The sequence below is a fragment of the Panthera onca genome, chromosome B1 (assembly GCF_046562875.1).
Source record: "Panthera onca isolate mPanOnc1 chromosome B1, mPanOnc1 haplotype 2, whole genome shotgun sequence".
In the NCBI taxonomy this organism is placed as follows: domain Eukaryota; kingdom Metazoa; phylum Chordata; class Mammalia; order Carnivora; family Felidae; genus Panthera; species Panthera onca.
Genome location: NC_138342.1, coordinates 38,751,885 through 38,770,292, shown reverse-complemented (window position 1 = coordinate 38,770,292; position 18,408 = coordinate 38,751,885). Strand labels below are relative to the sequence as shown.

The following is an 18,408-nucleotide window of genomic DNA, read 5'->3' as shown; positions in this document are numbered from 1 at the left end:
TCCCAGAGCATTTGTTATGGCATGGCTTTTTTGAGATGTGCCAACATAACTAAATGCAACTATTGTACACAATAAAGGACTACTGTGGTTATTTTAATATAGTTACACAGACACGCACATGTAAACATGCACACTTCACACTTGTGAAATTAAGGATTGGGGTATCGCATGCAGGTAACTGGTTGCTGCAAGATATCTGAGAGCTTTTCTACCATCTGTCTGCTGATGACTTTCTCTTTATAGATTTAGAGTTGTTTTTGCCCAGAATCCTTGTTGCTACTTTTAATTTCTTTTTATTCTTATTTTTACTTATTTACTTATTTTGAGTGAAAGAGAGAGATACAGACAGACCGTCCCAAGCAGGCTCTGCGCTCCAACCCACGAACCATGAGGTCATGACCTGAGCCAAAATTAAGAGTTGGACATTTCACTGACTGAGCCACCCAGGTGCCTCAACTACATATCATTTCTAGTGATGTCTCTCATTCACTCATTCATGGACTAATTGTTGTTTATTTCCTATGTTCCAGGCAGTTTGTTAGATGCTGGTGATACAGCATTGAAGAATGTGTTCATAGTCCTTGTTCTCAGTGTGGAGTCAAAGTTGGCCAAATGTAGGGACTGGCAGGGAAAAGCCGCTGCAGCAGACATCAGTGAGTTTGGGTAGTAAGGTGGAACATGGCACATCAGAGGCAGTATCCAGCATTGCTACAGGCGGAGTGCAGTTGGAGGAGGGACTGCTTAACACCAGGCTAGAGAGGAGAGGGAGGGAGAAATCATGCTGGGACTTGGATGCTGTGAAGAAAGTATCTGGACATCCCCCCAAGGGCTTTAGAGATTCAACCGACCAAACTCACCAACACTTCATTTTTGGATCTCCTTTTCCCACATCATGACAATATCTTGAGTGTACCCTGTAGCTCTCCATTCACTCAAATATCAAAGGGTCCAAGACAGTCCGATTTAAACATCAGTCTTTTATGCTAGTTAGATCATCTCCCCTTTTCTCAGCCATGTTCACAGCTAAGGCATGTGCCATGGACAAAAGGCTCTTCCTCTCTTCTTTCTGAGTCTTCCAGAGTTGGGGCAAGGGAAAGAGACATACAAAGGAGGAAAATATGTTTCACTTATAGCTTACTCTGTTGGTGGTTCTCTCTTGGCAATTAGTGCCATTTGTGTGGGTGACATATGCAGGTTCTCTCATGGGACACAGTTGTGATTTCTTTGCAGTTACTTCTTTATTGCCCCCCACACCAAAACACAGGTAGCTTATTCTTTAATGGGCTTTTTGTGACCTTTTGTGGCTCAGCCTGTGCCCCTGGCACTTTACTTCGTGATCTTTTGTTGCTGAGTGTCTCTTACTTGACCCGCTGCCCTTTTGTTGAGTCTGGGGAATGGGGGGAGAAATAGATTTTGAAGGTGATTCATATCAGGCTACCCCTCCTGATGTCCAAACTGTTTCTAAGAACTTCACACATATTATTTAACTTGATCCTTGTAAGAAGTAGGTTTTATTATTATCACCATTTTATAGATAAGTCAACTGAAATAGTAAGATTAAATAAACTGGTCAAGGTCAAGAACCCTAATCAATCTGACTTCAGAGCCCATGCTCTTAACATCTATTTTATATTACCTAACTTATTATTTTTGTTGTCTTTTTATCTAATGTTTAAGTCAGTTTTGAATGTGGAAAGAAGACTTTGGCAGAGATTCTAAAGCTTCATTTTCAGCTCTGCAACTAAATTCTCCCTATAATCTTCCATAATCCGTGACTCTCATCTGTTTATTGGTCTAAAAAGATGGAAATTTCACTGTGACGTCCTGCCTCCAGTGATTATTTTTATATATGGTATAACAAAAAGAGCGTGGTATTAGAAAGCATAATTGAGTGCAAAGATTGCCATTCTCTCTTTTTTAATGAGTATGGCTTCTGAAGTATTTTCCACTGTGAAATGGGGATATTTAGCATATTTAATAAGGTTATTGTGAAGTTTAAATAAACCATTATATTAAAGTGAATTGCAATTAACTATTATAACTATTAATCATTTTGAATATTTCAGTTAGATAGATTTTAACAATCTGCTATCAGATTCTGAATCTTCAGTATCAGTTTTTAATTTTTTCATGAAACTTACCCGACCTCTGGTTCCAAGTAGAAATCCCAGACATCTATCTTCCTTGCACAGTGGTCAGAAGACGCGGTAGCTGTGATATTCTGCAATCTCTGTTTGTGTGAGCTTGCATAGTAGAGTTTTATGGTCTTGTATTAATGGGGTTGATTGGCACTCTGCTGCTCTGTTCTTAAGCTTCTGGTTTTTTTTGTGGTTTTTTTTTGTTTGTTTTGTTTTGCTTTTGCATTTTTTGCAATGCTAATACTGGGCTACATGTGTTGTTCACACCCTTTTGAGTACCAGCTTGAAGTGTTTGAGCTTAACCATTCCATATGTTCCAAGGGTATCGTTTCTTTAATAGCTATATACCTGCTTCATAAACCACATTTTTCTTTGTTATAGAAGAAATACACTGGTTGGATTTACTCAGAAGAGACTAGTCTTTATTAGCAAAAAGGGTAAAATAAAATAAATTTTGCTACTTTAAAATACGTTCACTAAATCAAAGTAAATGAGAAATCACGCCAAGAGCAGCCTTGCGATTTGGTTATATTTCAGTGAGTAGATATAATTCTTCAGAAATTGGCTACATGCATTGACTTATAATTAATGTAGTCAGGCATTAAAAAATATGCTGCCTCCGCTGACTTAACGTGGTCTTGAAATCATGTTTATACAATGAACTGCAATAAAGAGTGACTTCCTTGTTTGCAATACAAATTATGGAAGCCATACTTATTGGTAGTTAAAATATTGGACTGGAAATTATATCCTTGTCTACATTCTGCCCCTACCAAGCTTGGAAACAGGAAGTGGACTCAATTTATCTATAACTGCATCTCTAAGAAAAAGAATTTGGATTAAGTTTCCTGTAAAGAATTTTTCAATACTTGAAGTGTGTGGATTCTTCAACTCCTCAGTCTCACGTCACAGTCAGACTCACGTCTCCTGAGCATAGACCATGGGACAGCTGCATGCTGCTACATCTTTGTGAATTGTTTGTTTTTTTCTAAATTTGCTTCTTAGTTATTTGTTTATTACTTGAGGGATTTTGTAGTTGATCTTGTTATTGTTTATTTCTTTTAGAATCTCAATTCATGGGTCTGAGTCTTAGGATGTATGAAGAAATTGCATTGTTTTGTATTTCTGGCAATATTCTTGTACACACAAATCAAGGAATTATTTACTCTGTTAGCACATACTCATGGCAAACCTGAAGTTTATTTTAAGGAATCTTTCAAGAATATTTTTTTCATATATTGAGAATGTGCATTTTATATGCATATTCAAATGCAAATAATTTGGAAATCCTTTTTTTCTTAGTGGATATGCAATAAATATTATTTGATTGAAATATTTCCTGGGGTGCCTGTGTGGCTTAGTTAGTTAAACATCCGACTTTGGCTTAGGTCATGATCTCAAGGTTCGTGGATTTGAGCCCCGTGTCAGTTCTGTGCTGACAGCTCAGAGCCTGGAGCCTACTTCAGATTCTGTGTCTCCCTCTCTCTCTGCCCCTCCCCAGCTCTCTCTCTCTCTCTCTCTCTCTCAAAAACAAATAAACATTAAGAAAATTAAAAAAAAAAAGAAATATCTCCTTACTCTGCCTTTTTAATTTAGAAAACAAAACCACAAAAACTAGTGAATCAACTTTTTATTTATATATTTATATACCTTTATGCTTTTATATTAACATACGAAATATTGTAAGATAAGCACTAAAGTAGAAATTGGAATAATATAAAGTTAAAATATATATTATTTCAGAAATAGTTATATTTATTAATAAAATAGATTTATTTTTGCTCTCATTTAAGATTGCTGTTTATAATATTTTAGCAATCTGTTTAAATGGACTTTATTATTTTTAAGTATCTTAAGTACTTTATTTTTTCTTTAATTTTTTTTTAACGTTTATTTATTTTTGAGACAGAGGGAGACACAGCATGAACGGGGGAGGGGCAGAGAGAGAGGGAGACACAGAATCAGAAGCAAGCTCCAGGCTCTGAGCCATCAGCCCAGAGCCCGGCGTGGGGCTCGAACTCGCGGACCGCGAGATCGTGACCCGAGCTGAAGTCGGACGCTTAACCGACTGAGCCACCCAGGCGCCCCTCTTAAGTACTTTAAAATAATAGCAATCAAAGTCTGATTCTAAATTTATATTTTAATATATATTTTGATAACTCATGAATGAAAAAGATACATAAATTCAAACTTAAGAATTACATCATTAGCTATTAGTTACTGAACCATTATGCCAATTTTTAAAAAACTCATCCAGAAATTCTAGATGCTTGTCCTTATGTTCTGGATGTTTAGTTTTTAAAACAACTTGCTGTTTCCAACCTTTTGGCACAGTAACCAGTATTTCAGGGTACAGCATGTGCTTAAGATGAATGTTAGCATTAAAAATAGTGGGTATACCATAGGAAACTCTTAAAAACTGAAAACAATCTGAGGGTTGATGGGGGTGGGGGGTGGGTGATGGGTACTGAGGAAGGCACCTGTTGGGATGAGCACTGGGTGTTGTATGGAAACCAGTTTGACAATAAACTTCATATTAACAAAAATAGTGGCTATAAACTCATAGTTTAAATAGCCTCATTGATAATTATAAATTTGCTTTTGCAGATTTCTTTTTAGAATTGATTTGTTCATAAGTCTTTATGTGGCTACTGAAGAGCTCAGGTTAAGCACAGAACTGACCTCCCTGATTTTGTTGTTGTCACTTATGCTCGTGTGATTATTTGTCTTTTCTTCAATCCATGGCATCCTGTAGCAATACTTTTTGAAGCCACTTGTATATTTTTATTAGAGTTAGTTTAATCAAAACTAGATATTGTAACTTGCAAATTCACCCAATTCCAAATCACAGTGCACTACAAGCAAATGAATGAGACATCACTTGACCATTTTCTGTGCCTTCTTTTCCCATAGAATGGCTTATGGGTGCACTGAGAGTGCCAATATCATTCCTTATATTATCTATTAGCTATTATCTATGTGAACTATTAACAAAGTTTCATTTACTTCTTAGATTTGGATAAGAATTTTATACAAAAAAAAGGATTCTCTATTTTCTTCTTACACCTAAAAGAATGTACATACGCCACTTTGTAAACCACTGCTCTAAGCTGAATATCCTGTTTCTGCTCACAGTCTCTCTCTTCATTTATTACAATACAGCTGATTGTATTATATTTACTGACTTGAAACCAAACTGCCTCCCTGATATTAGGCCCATGTAACTTTCTTTAGAGTCCCTAATGAAGTAAAGTCTCAGATTTTCTCAAATTCTTCATTCATTCATAAAAACCTTTAATTTTCTCCCACATGGGCTGGTGTGATAGGTTGCAGTCATAGCCCCCACTCTCCTTTTTATGTACACATCTTTTTCCATTTAACTGTATAATGCCTTTCCATCGAGAGTGGACCTACTATAACAGGGTGACCTGCTATAACACTTGTCACTGAATTCAACCATGTGACTTGCTTTGGCCAATGGGATGTTAAGAGACATTACTTACATAAGTGAAGACTTGAAATGGCATTGGGTTTTGCCGTTTTGTACTTCTGCCACTGTCATGAGAAAGATGAGCCCAAGGTAGCCCTGTGGCCCCTACAGGAGGATTAGAGGCACATGGAGCAGAGCTGAGTTGCCCCGTGGCCCTACACAGTGGCAGCCTAGATCAGCCAATGGCCACTACCACAGGAGCAGAAACAGCTGAGATCAGCAGAGCCCAGGTGAGATCAACTGATTCCCGGTCTCATGTCTTCTGAGGTAATAATACATAGGTGCTGTTATAAACTACTGCATTTTAGGTGTTTCTTACACAGCAGTAGCCAATTGCTCTTAAGTAGTCTCTAGATTTTATGGTTAAACTGATTTCCCTTAATGGCATTTACAAACTCAGGAGTAGGGAGAGTACTTTAAGCTTCCCCCATTTGTATCTTCTGTTCATTTCTCAACCCATTGCATTCTGGCTTCTGAACTCTTTTCTAAACTAAGCTCAAGATCTTTCAGCACTATTAGACACTGTTTATCTTAAGTTATATGTCACATGAAATAAAGTGGTTCTTTAAGTTCTTAAAGAACCATATGGTTCTTAAGTTTTCTCTTAGTTTGGTATTTTCTTTTCTTCTACGTGTGTATGTGTGTGTGTGTGTATGTGTATTCTTTTATGGTTAATTTTCTAGAGTTTTTTTTCCTTATTTATTTTCATCAATCATGAAAAATATCTATATTAGGGGTGCCATCATAATTATCATTTTGTCACTGCTCAAAACAGTATAGCCTGGGGACATGTCTGATATATTAATAATCACGTGATATGTAAATGAGCTCAATTACCATTAAAAGACAGAGATGGTCAGATTCAATAATAAAAGATCTCCCAAGATGTTGTTAATAAATTGGAAATGGTATCTTCAGAACATAGTTTCCTGTTACAAATGCAGTAAAATTAAACATCAATGACAAAAAATATAAATAAAAGAAACCAACACATTTGGAAACATAAAAACACTTCACATTATCTCCTACATATAGAAAAAGGAAAGACATAATGGAAATTATAAAATGTCTTTGAATAATAATGAAAATACTATTAATTATGCTTACGAGATAGCTATAGCAATCATGGCTTTGGAATTGATGCTTGGATAGACAAACAATAGAAAAGAAGAGAAATCTCAGAAACATTTTCATACCTATATGCACACTATATACATGAGAGAAATGCCATTGCAGATCTATGGGGAAAGATGGACCAGTCACTAAATGAACTAGAAAGTTGTTTTCTATTTGAAAACAAACAAAGTAGAATCTGTTTCATGTGACACATAATAATTCCAGGACCTAAATTTTAAAAAGCAGAACTTTTATCTTTAGAGGAAATGTACAGGGATATATTTGTGATACTTGTATATCTTTATAATCTTAGTATAATTCTTACTGAGTAGTATATTTAATAAAATATATAATGTAAATAATTTCTATAACTCAATAAGAAACAGATAACCTAAAATGAAATTGAGTAAATGAAATGAACACTTCATAAAAGAGAAAACTAGAGTACTTAATAAACATACGAAAATGTGGTAAATTTCATTATTAATAGAGAATGGTAGCACTATGAACCATTCACACGAATCTTAATGGCTAAAATGAAACATTTCTGTTTATACCAGGTTGTACAGAAACAAGACTTCTAGGATTTCAACTTGAAAATATCTTGTTGAGGATTCACATATAGTACATTCTAGTAATACTACTTGTAGATTTATTCTAGAATAGTGGTGGCATACCATGGTCCATGGGTCAAATTCTGTCAGTTACTTATTTTTATATATAAAGACTTACTGGAATATAGCCACACTGACTCATTTAAGTACTATTTGTGAGGACTTTCACACTACAATAGCAAAGTTGGGTGGTTGTGATACCATATATAAAGCCTATAATGTTTACTTACTGGCCCCTTATGGAAAAGTTTGCTAACCTCTGGCTTAGAGTAACTCTGGGGCCTTTGTCCTAAAAGTGTTGTATAATAAGGCTCTTTGCAGTATTGCTTTGCAATAGTTACAGTTTGGAAATGGAAAAAAAAAGAATATAGAAACAGGATGAATATTGTGAAGTATTCTTAAAAAGCCATGCTATGTAGCAATGAAAATGAGTCCAAGTACAAGATACATTGCCATGAATGGATTTCAGTAATATGACTAAAAAGTCAGTGTCAGAAATGTATGCACTGTATAATACCATTTACATAAGTGTTAAAAATGTGATACAGAAACATACACTTATGTAATAAAATTTTAAGCACGTGTAGGAGAATGATAAACACCAAATCCAAGATAATTATTTCCTCAGGGAGTAGGGGAATGTGATTGAGGAGGAATAAACGAGAAAGAAGGCTTCAATAATATTTGTGATGGCATTTCTGCTGGTGATGTTCCAAGATGTTTATGATATTCTTTACACTCTTGCATATGTCTGAAGACAAGCTAAGATAATACACAAAAGAAAGCCATGGTGCCTTTTGTGAAGATTTGCAAGCTTGTTGGGAGGAAGAAACATACAGTTGCAGTATGGGATCTGAAAGTAATGGAAAGCTTTAGGAGTAATGAAGATACACAGATAGCTGACTGGGTATTTTCCAGGTGTTCAAGGGACTGGGAATGTGGTTGTGAGTAGTTCCCCACTCAGGCAGGTAGGAAACTTGCTTTAGGTGAGGCCTGGTAGTGTGGGTTATTAAAATTGCCTGCAATATAACACGAACGCCTGGTTAGGGTGGGGCGGGGGAGAAAGAGTCAGAGATTGCTCTCTCTAAGAGGTTGGCAGGCACACCTGGGACACCATGAATGCTCAGGAACGAACAGTATTCCCGAAAGCAGTTTTTAAAAAGAACTCACCTGAAACTTACTGTGTATAAAGCTTACATATCTCCTATGTGTTAGATCTGCAGGAAATGATTGCCATAGAAATAGCTTCTGAAACAGATAAAACCTATCCTAATTTTACAGAAATGGAAAATCTGAATTTGATGTTTTATAAAAAGTTACAAAATGCATTCAGTTTGCCTGAACAAGTAAATATCCTATGTATTCACGTTAGGCTTGGATTTGATGGAACCGTGGTTGGAAAGAAACACGTTTAGAAAAACTTAAGATAACAAAGACTCATCTCTTAATCTAGATCTTTCCTTAAAAAAATTGAGTTACACCTATATGAAATTAAATATTTTTAAGAAAGGACTCACTGAATGCATCAATTCAACCGTGAAATTTTCTCCTAAGGATCAGGGACACAGCCCAGAGCCTCTCCTTATTTTCTGTTCGTATGTCATGACCTATGGCTGATACTTACTGTCTTCATCCATTCAGTTTTTGAGAGTTCACTGAGAATCATCTGTTTGATTAAGATTTGTACAAATGATTTGATATTTTCATAAGTAGATGGCCTTTTTCATCTATCCTTTTTTACACGCATAATTGTAGTTTGTGAAACTGCCAATTGCTAAGGTGTTAATTTCAAATGTGATGACTGTGGCTTTGGGCTCAAAAGACAGTTTCTGATTTTCCAGTCTCGGCTGTGTAATTGAACACTTTGGTGATCTATCATGTGAGTTTGCACAAACATATATTGACAAAAGTTTTAATATCTAAAGATTGTCAGTATTAATCACAATTGTGAATTGTACCTCTTGTACAGAGAGAGAGAGAGAGAGGAAGTCAGGGAGTGGAGGAATGAGAAAGAGAGAGGGCAAGAAAGAGATTGATTAAGCTAACTTAAAGTGTTAGAGAATCATAATATAGGAATCGATCACTAGCTGGTCTGTATGAATATTTAAAAGTACGTTTTAACGTGAGGGAGTTTATCTCCAAAATATTTGTATTTTAAGTATTCCAATAACTTGTCATGTATGTTTTTTATGACTAATTTTATAAAATAAATTCTGTTGAAATAATCATCCCCTAATACTTCTTGCTAGCAATACTGTATCTCACCATTTTTTAAGATTAAAAAAGAAATATGATATTTTATAGTTCCTTTGGCAACAGCAGATGATGACTCATACAGATTTGACAGTGTGTTTAATAGTTGTTTCTTTTTTCCTTCTTTTTTTGGGGGGCGGGGGAGCTACTAAGAAGGCCACCCGCTTTTCCTTGAGATAAATACTTAGAATAATCACCCAGACCCTGGCCAAACATGCCCCCTTTCCTATACTTGGAAACTATAGGATGCAGTAACACCATTTAAAACCTTGTTCAGTTTAAAGAAGCCAGATAGATTTATTCTTTTCTTTTAATAGTAATATGTAGCTAATTGTATAAACACAATACTTATCCCATTGTGAAGTGTCAACATTTATTGATAAAGAAATAACCTTTCAAAACTTCTGTCAGTATAGTGTTCCCTCTTTATAAACTATTGATATTATTTTTGGTGGAATTTTATAGTGTCCTTGTATCTGAAACATTTATTATTTTCAAAAGAATTATACTTTATATTTCAGGAATATACAATTGATGTTTTCTTTCGACAAAAATGGAAAGATGAACGGTTAAAATTTAAAGGCCCAATGAACATTCTTCGACTCAACAATTTAATGGCTAGCAAAATCTGGACTCCTGATACCTTCTTTCATAATGGGAAAAAATCAGTAGCTCATAATATGACAATGCCAAATAAGCTTCTTCGAATCCAGGATGATGGAACTCTGCTGTACACAATGAGGTATGTTTTTAAGTTTGATATGTTGCATTTAGGGGTGCCTGGGTGGCTCAGTCGGTTGAGCCTCTGACTTCAGCTCATGTCATGATCTCGCAGTTGGTGGGTTCAAACCCCGCATCAGGCTCTGTGCTCACAGCTCAGAGCCTGGAGCCTGCTTCGGATTCTGTGTCTCCTTCTCTCTCGGTTCCTCCCCAACTCATGCTCTCTCTCTCTCTCTCTCAAAAATAAATAAGCATCAAAAAAAATTTAAATACTAAGAAATCTATGTATTAACAACCAACCAACCTAGTCATCAAGTATTAGCACAAGTTGAACATTTTTATAACAGATTATGGAAGTACTTATAGTATGCTTTGTAAATCCCTGGATATTAAAATAAGGTAAAATAGTATTTATGCGATTGATTCTCATCTTAGTGTTAAAGCTTAAACATTACCTTAATTATTAAGAATTGATTATTTTTGGGGTGTCTGGGTGCCTCAGTCAGTTAAGTGTCAGACTGTTTCAGCTCAGGTCACGATCTCATGGTTATGAGATCGAGCCCTGGGTCAGGCTCCTCACTAGACATTGAGCCTGCTTGAGACTTTCTTTCTCCCTCTCCTGCGCCTCCGCAGCATGCACCAAAATAAATAAATTAATTAATTAATTAATTATAAAAATAAAAATAAAGAAGAAGACGAATTGATTATTTTTGGCTATTTCTTTTTGACACTACATTTTAATTAAGTGGAATTTAAATATCGTGATTTAAAATTTCCTTTATACCAACCTGTAATTTTATTTTTGATATTTCATCAGATATGCCATCAAAATTTTAAGTGATTTTTTTTAAGCAAACTTTTACTTAATATTTTGGTCCTCCTTATAGAAGTTACTCTAAAGAAAAAAATATTTTTTAAAGAGGTAGTTTTTATTCAATAAGGCTTACAGGTACCATAAGCACATACATTAAGTAATCTGAATTGCCATCTTGTAAATCAAATAATATCGTGTAGTATCAATTTTATGTGATTCAACCTTTCAAAAATCATATAAAGAAATATATAGCTGTTGACTTTAGCAAGTATTCCATTAAACTCTTCTCATGAATTAATCTTTTAAAATAAGTTACTTATATAGAAAAACAATCACAAATCTAATTAAGTGGTGTATAATCTAAAATGTAAATGTTTAATAAAGGCTTTGAAGCATTGGTAACTATCAGCATTAAATACAGATTAGTCATGGGTGCCTGGGTGGCTCAGTCGGTCAAGCATCTGACTCTTGATTTTGGCTCAGGTCACGATCTCATAATTCGTGAGTTCGAGCCCCATGTCAGGCTCTGTGTTGACCGTGCAGAGCCTGCTTAGGATTCTTTCTCCCTCTCTCTTTGCCCCTCCCCAACTTGCACTCTTTCTCAAAATAAATAAACTTAACTAAATAAATATAGATTATTCATATATTTGAGACATTTGATGTAATATTATTTCATATGAAATGTTAAGTGGTGGATTTCAGTTGTGTAAATTATTTAAGAAGGGGCAATCATAGAGTCCTCATCTTTAAAGAAGAAACTCTTAAGGACTCACTAAATGACCATTGCCTAACACAGAGATGCTAGCTATTCTCTGCCTCTCTCTCTTAATCCTGCAATACAGATGCATTACCCCTGTTGAACGTATACTTTGATCATTCCTGTGGATTAATCCAATGACTGGAAATTTTGGCTTTAAACAAATAATTGGCAGAGAACACACAGTTTTGGAAAATATTGCATGGAGTTCTACTTAAATACTCTCTTAGAAGTATATAAACTATAAGTTGTTGGCCACATTTTTTTATTGTGATAACAGTCTTCTATAAGTTCAATTTAATACCTTTTCTATACACTTTACCTATGTGAGACATGGAATAATTGATAGTTTTCTTTATAGCAAGTTTGCCGTGATTACTCTTTAATGTGATCATGTAGATGCAGAAAAAAAATATTTAACAATATGTGTCCATAATTTAGCAAATAGTCTAATTTCAACAAGATATTTCTAGGAGGCACAGTTATATATGTATCTCTTTCTACTTCTACATTTAAATTCATGTACCTAAATGTAGTATGTGATACTCATTTTACATATTTTTGAAGGGAGCTCCTGTGAGCCGATATTGAATTCTTGTATCAGTTTTGCTCTGTGGTTGCTGAGGAGCTGATGGGTGAAAGTCGTGTTCTTTTTATAATACAGATTCTTTTCTTTTTTTTCTCTAGGATTTCAAATGTTAATAGTGAATGTTATTGTGCAAATAGCCCTTCAAAAATATATATATATATGTATACATATATATATATCTTCTTATTAACAAATCACAGAGTACAAATTGGTTAAGAATATTTGTAAATAAATATTGTTATTTGAGCTCAGATTTTGTATATGCTAATGTATTCTGAAGGATCACCTAAAAGTGAAAGAACAAAAACATTTCAACGTGAATTAGCCTAATACAATGCTCTAATGAAGATCCCACCTCATCACTGATGCTGTTCCCAACAGTAGGGAGTGATTTGTCGTCACTTGCCAATTTACTTAAACAAAGAGTGAAATTTTCGCTTTTAGGCTTACAGTTCAAGCTGAATGTCCAATGCACTTGGAGGATTTCCCTATGGATGCTCATTCGTGTCCTCTGAAATTTGGCAGCTGTAAGTATGGGGATGGAGGTACATATTTTGGGTCTATATAATCAAGGAGAGCTTGCTGCAATGCTCAACTATAGAGTTTTTCTTCTAGTATTGTGAAATGCTTAATATTTACCCAAAAGGATATAGAAGTAAAAGACTTGCTGATTTCCCTCAAGGAACTAATTTGCTAGCCCTATTGTACTCTCAAATGTCATTATATTTTAATCATGGTGTTTAAATTATCCCTTGTTTTACTGCTGATAAAGAACATCATGTGTTTTTATACATGGGAAAAGGTAGTCTAGTAGCTCCTTGTCAAGGTCCAGACCATATCATTTACCTTCTTTTCCAAGTTCCAGCACACTAAACATGCAAAAATAATTTTTTTTTGATAACTAGGAATGAATGGTAAGGGTTAGATTCTGTTGTTTATTAAAGCAATAATCAGCGTGTTGCAAATGGCAGGCACAGAAGCTGGATCTGTGCAATTATCTTCCTACTTTTCAACTAAATGGAAGTGATTTTTTTTTAATTTCCTAAAATAAATTTGAAGGGGATGATGCAGTTGGATTGCTGCATGCAGGCACCTTCTGTGTACATGAAATATTTCAGAAAAGGCTCTGTGTATTTGGCTATTCTCTGGGTCACTGAGGTTATATCTTGTATGTCAAGCAGAAGCATCCACTCTGCTGGAATAATTGAAAAGAGGGAAGGTCAAATCATCTCCCAAGGCCCACAAAGCATTTAGGGCAGGTTTGGGATAAATTCATGGAGAGGACTGTCACAGCTTCTCTCTTGTGTTAGCCTGTCCCATTACCTAAGCTTTTCAGAAACCTACCTTGCTCTTTCAGGTATCCCCATCTTTGTCCATTCAGGGCACCTTTTGATTTTTCATTCCCTTGAATAGAAATGAAGTGCTCTCACCTGGTTAAAAAGATGCATGATTGAATAAGTGCCTTTACCCTACAGACTGTATCAAGTGAAAGAAAAGGGAAGAAAGATAGCCAATATGAATGCAAACTCCTCTAATTATTTTGATGACCACAGTCTTGTGGATTGAGAAGTTCAATCTCGTTTGTTCTGTTCATTCTGACAAAAGGTGTCAGCTCTCAATTTTCTTTGAGACTCTCTTCTTTAAGTACAAAGCCTTCTTTTATTGTCATGGAAACCATCACTTCAATACTGGCATTTTTTCCAAAATTATTTAAGGTAGTCAATCATGTTATACAACATAAACATGATGCTGAAAAAACTACAGCAGATGCAGCAGAGAAAACCTCATTTGCATTACATAAATGGCATTAAAGAGAAAATTGAAAAGGCTTGATACCAAGGAAAGGATTTATTCAAAATGCAGCAACGGCTCAAGAAGGGAAGGAATTTTTCACTGGGCAAGTCAGTACCATTAAGGCACCAAATATAAATGATTTGATGTCTCCATTTTGAATATGCAATAAATACGCTTAAAAATATGTTAAATGAAATTTAAAAATCCCCTGTAGTGTGTCCACAGAGTAGTGAAATATTGCATGCTTGAGAACATGGCGTTCTCCATCTCAAAGTGATACTGACAACACGCAAAGTTTATTGTTAGGCATTCTCTAAGTAATTGCTTTTGGATTTCATTTTCTTCATGTTTGTTTTCTGACACTTTGAATGAACAATTTGTATATTCTTTTACTGATCCTTGACGATAGTAGGTGCCTGATCCATAAGTGTTAAAAGTATGGACATTAAGCATGGTATAACAAACCAACCCAAACCTTAAAATGTTGGCACAACAGATTTTGGCAGAAACAGCCATTTATTTATTCCTCTCTTGCTTACAAGCCCCCTTGTCTCCCCTAAAGTGATAGAATTTATGGAAACTTATCATTGTCCTCAAATTAAAGAAGCATCTTTTGTATAAATGTACAATTTTGAATTCATTTTTGTTTTCCCTTATTTCTGTTGCCTTACCTCTTTATACATTTTCTTGCTATTTAAAAGTTCCTGAATGGGAGTCTGGATATATTCTGTCCATTAGTCCAAAGGAGATTGTAAATCATCTTCTGGGATAAAAGTTAATAATTAAAAATAATTTGGGGATTTTTTTCTGGTTATCAAATATTCAGAATCAAGTCAATGTGCATTTGATGTTTAATGCAGATTAGGACTCAAAAATGGGCTAGTTACCAGAATTAAATGTAATTATTTAATGAAAATCCAATTTAGAGATAGAGTTTGTAGTAAAATATGTAAAACAAGCTATCTTTCTCTCCTTTTTTACACTTTACTGATAAACACTGCAATGGTCTCCTGGTTTATATGTGTGTTTGTGGGCCAGGAATGCCTTTCTGGTCTTTCGTAACTTTCTGCTTTGTGTTCTCTCACCAGTCTCTAAAAACCATATTCCTGTCTGACTAATGAAATGCTATCATTGCTTTTTCATGAAACACATGGGAAGTATCAGTCACTTTCTTTAACAGATTCTTGGGCTCCTATGCAGATTTCCATCTTCTGTAAAATTAAATAACATAAGAAAATATTACGAGTTTATTGATCAATCTAGCAAGAATGAACCAAGAACTTTTTCTGGGTGACAGCCTCTGTGCCAGGTGCAAGCAGTGTAGACATGAGCAAGATAGAGTCCCTGCCCTTCAGTGTCTCACTAGTTCCTCAAAAGTGTCACTGCACTTGTAGGGTGTTATTTTCTCTTATTGATGTTTAAATGTTAAACATCACAATTCAAAAGTAGAATGATTACACGTAAGAAAACTTCATAATTTATTAACATTCACAACTATTGATGTATATTCATGGGGAAAACAAAACAAGCCACTTGATGATCTGCAAATGGATTGCTAGTTATCCACATTACCAATGTTACTTATTTAATCATAATAGCAGAATCATCAGTGATTAACTAATTGAAATTAATACAGACTTAGACTTTAGAGTAACTAGAATTCATATGCCAACTATAGGAATATAAGTGCTATTAAATGTGTATACACACACATACAAAGATATACAGATATATGTCTATATATCTATATCTATATCTATATCTATATCTATATCTATATATATATTTAGAATCCTATTTCAAATATTGGTTCACAGAATATAATATAATTATGGATATAGGTGAATATGGAAACAGTGAAAAGAGTATTTCACTGATACTAACATTTAGTAGTAACACTCAGAAACCAGGCAACATTGTAGTATGCTATTAAAGACCACACAGAAAATAAGATGCAAACTCATAAACATTCACTTTATTGTTACTGATGCTTAAGTGTGAATTTATTTGTGATCTCAGACCTTGGATCAAAGTAGGTAGCAGGGTCATCCCAGAACAATGTTATCAAACTAGAAAACTTGTCGATGGCATGTAAATGAATTTTCCGGAATCCCAGAGAGCTAGGGGCAGGGATATTGCTGGAGACAGCTAATCCTTTCTCTCTTCCAATTGACAAGTAACTCTAATGCTGAGGTTTGCTCAAGAACCAGGAGTAACTAATGCTTCTAAAACATTCCCATGAGCAAAAGTACATAGAAGTTCTTCAACAGGTCAGTAGTATAACAAGAATTATCTGTTAATTCAACTGCTGGAGAGACTATCTTCATGGAGAGGTCATAACAGCTACAGGGGAAATGCTGGGGCCAGAGAAAGGCTAAGACAAGATATCCTGCCTGCCCTCCAGCACTAGAATCATCTAACTTCTGCTAAGTTCTGTATCTTTGGCCAAATAAATCAGAAGGTTATACCGGGTCTGTATATGTTTTGTCTACTGCCAGTCCATAAATTAACTGGGATGCTATGAAAGTATAGTCCAGTGAGATCTATGTGCATTGATTTTAAAATGAACATCTTTTAAGGAGTACATATATCTTGATGAGATTATGGCATTCTGATTTATTTTACATGTTCTGCAATAACTAGTTCTCATTTTCTAATGAAATGCATTGAATCATGAGAGCCAAGTCATTTAGTTCTTAACCAGGGAAAGGTTTTGAAGAAAAACTTACAAAACTAACTACAAAAACAGTCCTTAAACTAAATACAATGCAATTCATCAGTATTCTCATATGGTAATAAGTTACCTTTATGCCCAGAGAGTGCTATCATTTTGAATTATAAATGTTATTTTGTAAGAGATTGCTATTGCTATTTCGAAGCGAGCCATTTAAATGGACTTTGGGTATTTAAAAGCTATTTATTACAATGTCTTCATCTACTACCTTGGAATTATGGAAGATATTTTAACCATCTCAGGGCTCAGTGATTTTTGTAAGCTCTGAAGAGATATTTGCTGTTCACTTCTCAAAGTGATTGCAATGAAAATACTCTGCGGTCATGATTTTCTCTCTTGATCTGCTTCAACATTCTTCATATTGAAAGTTGTAAATTTCAAAGGCTTTTTTTTACTCTATAAAATATTATCTATAAATATCAAGTTTTATAATAAATAGTGTTTCTATGTAATATATAAGTTTTGATGTTGCACTTTGTTGATGGTTCTTAACTAAAGTGCTTAATTTTTTTTTTTTTCTACAGATGCATATACCACTTCAGAGGTCACTTATATTTGGACTTACAATGCATCTGATTCAGTGCAAGTTGCTCCTGATGGTTCCAGGCTAAATCAATATGATCTGCTGGGCCAATCAATTGGGAAGGAGACAATTAAATCCAGTACAGGTTAGTAAAATGAGCCTAAAAAGGAGCAACTTTTTTTTTGATGTTTATTTATTTTTGAGACAGAGAGACAGAGCATGAGTGGGGGAGGGGCAGAGAGAGAGGGAGACACAGAATCCAAAGCAGGCTCCAGGCTCTGAGCTGTCAGCACAGAGCCCGACACAGGGCTGGAACTCACAAATTGTGAGATCATGACCTGAGCCGAAGTTGGACGCTTAACCAACTGAGCCACCCAGGTGCCCCCTGCAAAAAAGCACGTTTATAATAAAATTGATGGGTTGAAGTCATTGGAAATACGTTAGTTTGCTTAACAACTTTTGCTCCTGGGCTCAAGAACTAGCAGCACAGATTGTAGAAGCTTGTTAGATATTTACAGTCTCAGACCTGACTTCCTACTAAGTCTGGATCTGCATTTTAACAAGATTCCAAGGAGATTCCAAGGAGGTGTGCACAAAGTTTAGAAACAGTGGTCTAAAATATACTGCCAATTCAAAAAGTGCATGTCTTTTCAGACAAGACAATTTTACCCTCAAACAGTGTTACAATTTCCCCAGTTTTCTAATTATTTTCGTCCTATTTTGGATAATTTATGACTATTCAACTCTCGATTTCTGGATAACTACTACTGGCCTGCATGGGAAAGCTGATGCCTTTTCTTTCTTTAAAAAAAAATTTTTTTTACCGTTTATTCAGTTTTGAGAGAGAGACAGAGCGTGAGCAGAGT

The 18,408-nt window shown here is 35.0% G+C and overlaps 1 protein-coding gene across 4 annotated transcripts in view; it reads left to right on the top strand.

The window, feature by feature from the left end:
- GABRA2 (gamma-aminobutyric acid type A receptor subunit alpha2) overlaps nucleotides 1–18,408 on the top strand; it is a 126,893-nt gene that overhangs the window by 59,463 nt on the left and 49,022 nt on the right. For all 4 annotated transcript variants that reach the window (XM_060655128.3, XM_060655125.3, XM_060655127.3 and 1 more), the window contains 3 exons: nucleotides 10,133–10,353; nucleotides 12,936–13,018; nucleotides 17,544–17,687. In XM_060655128.3, coding sequence (XP_060511111.1) covers nucleotides 10,133–10,353; nucleotides 12,936–13,018; nucleotides 17,544–17,687 — 448 coding nt within the window. The remainder of the gene's footprint in view (nucleotides 1–10,132; nucleotides 10,354–12,935; nucleotides 13,019–17,543; nucleotides 17,688–18,408) is intronic.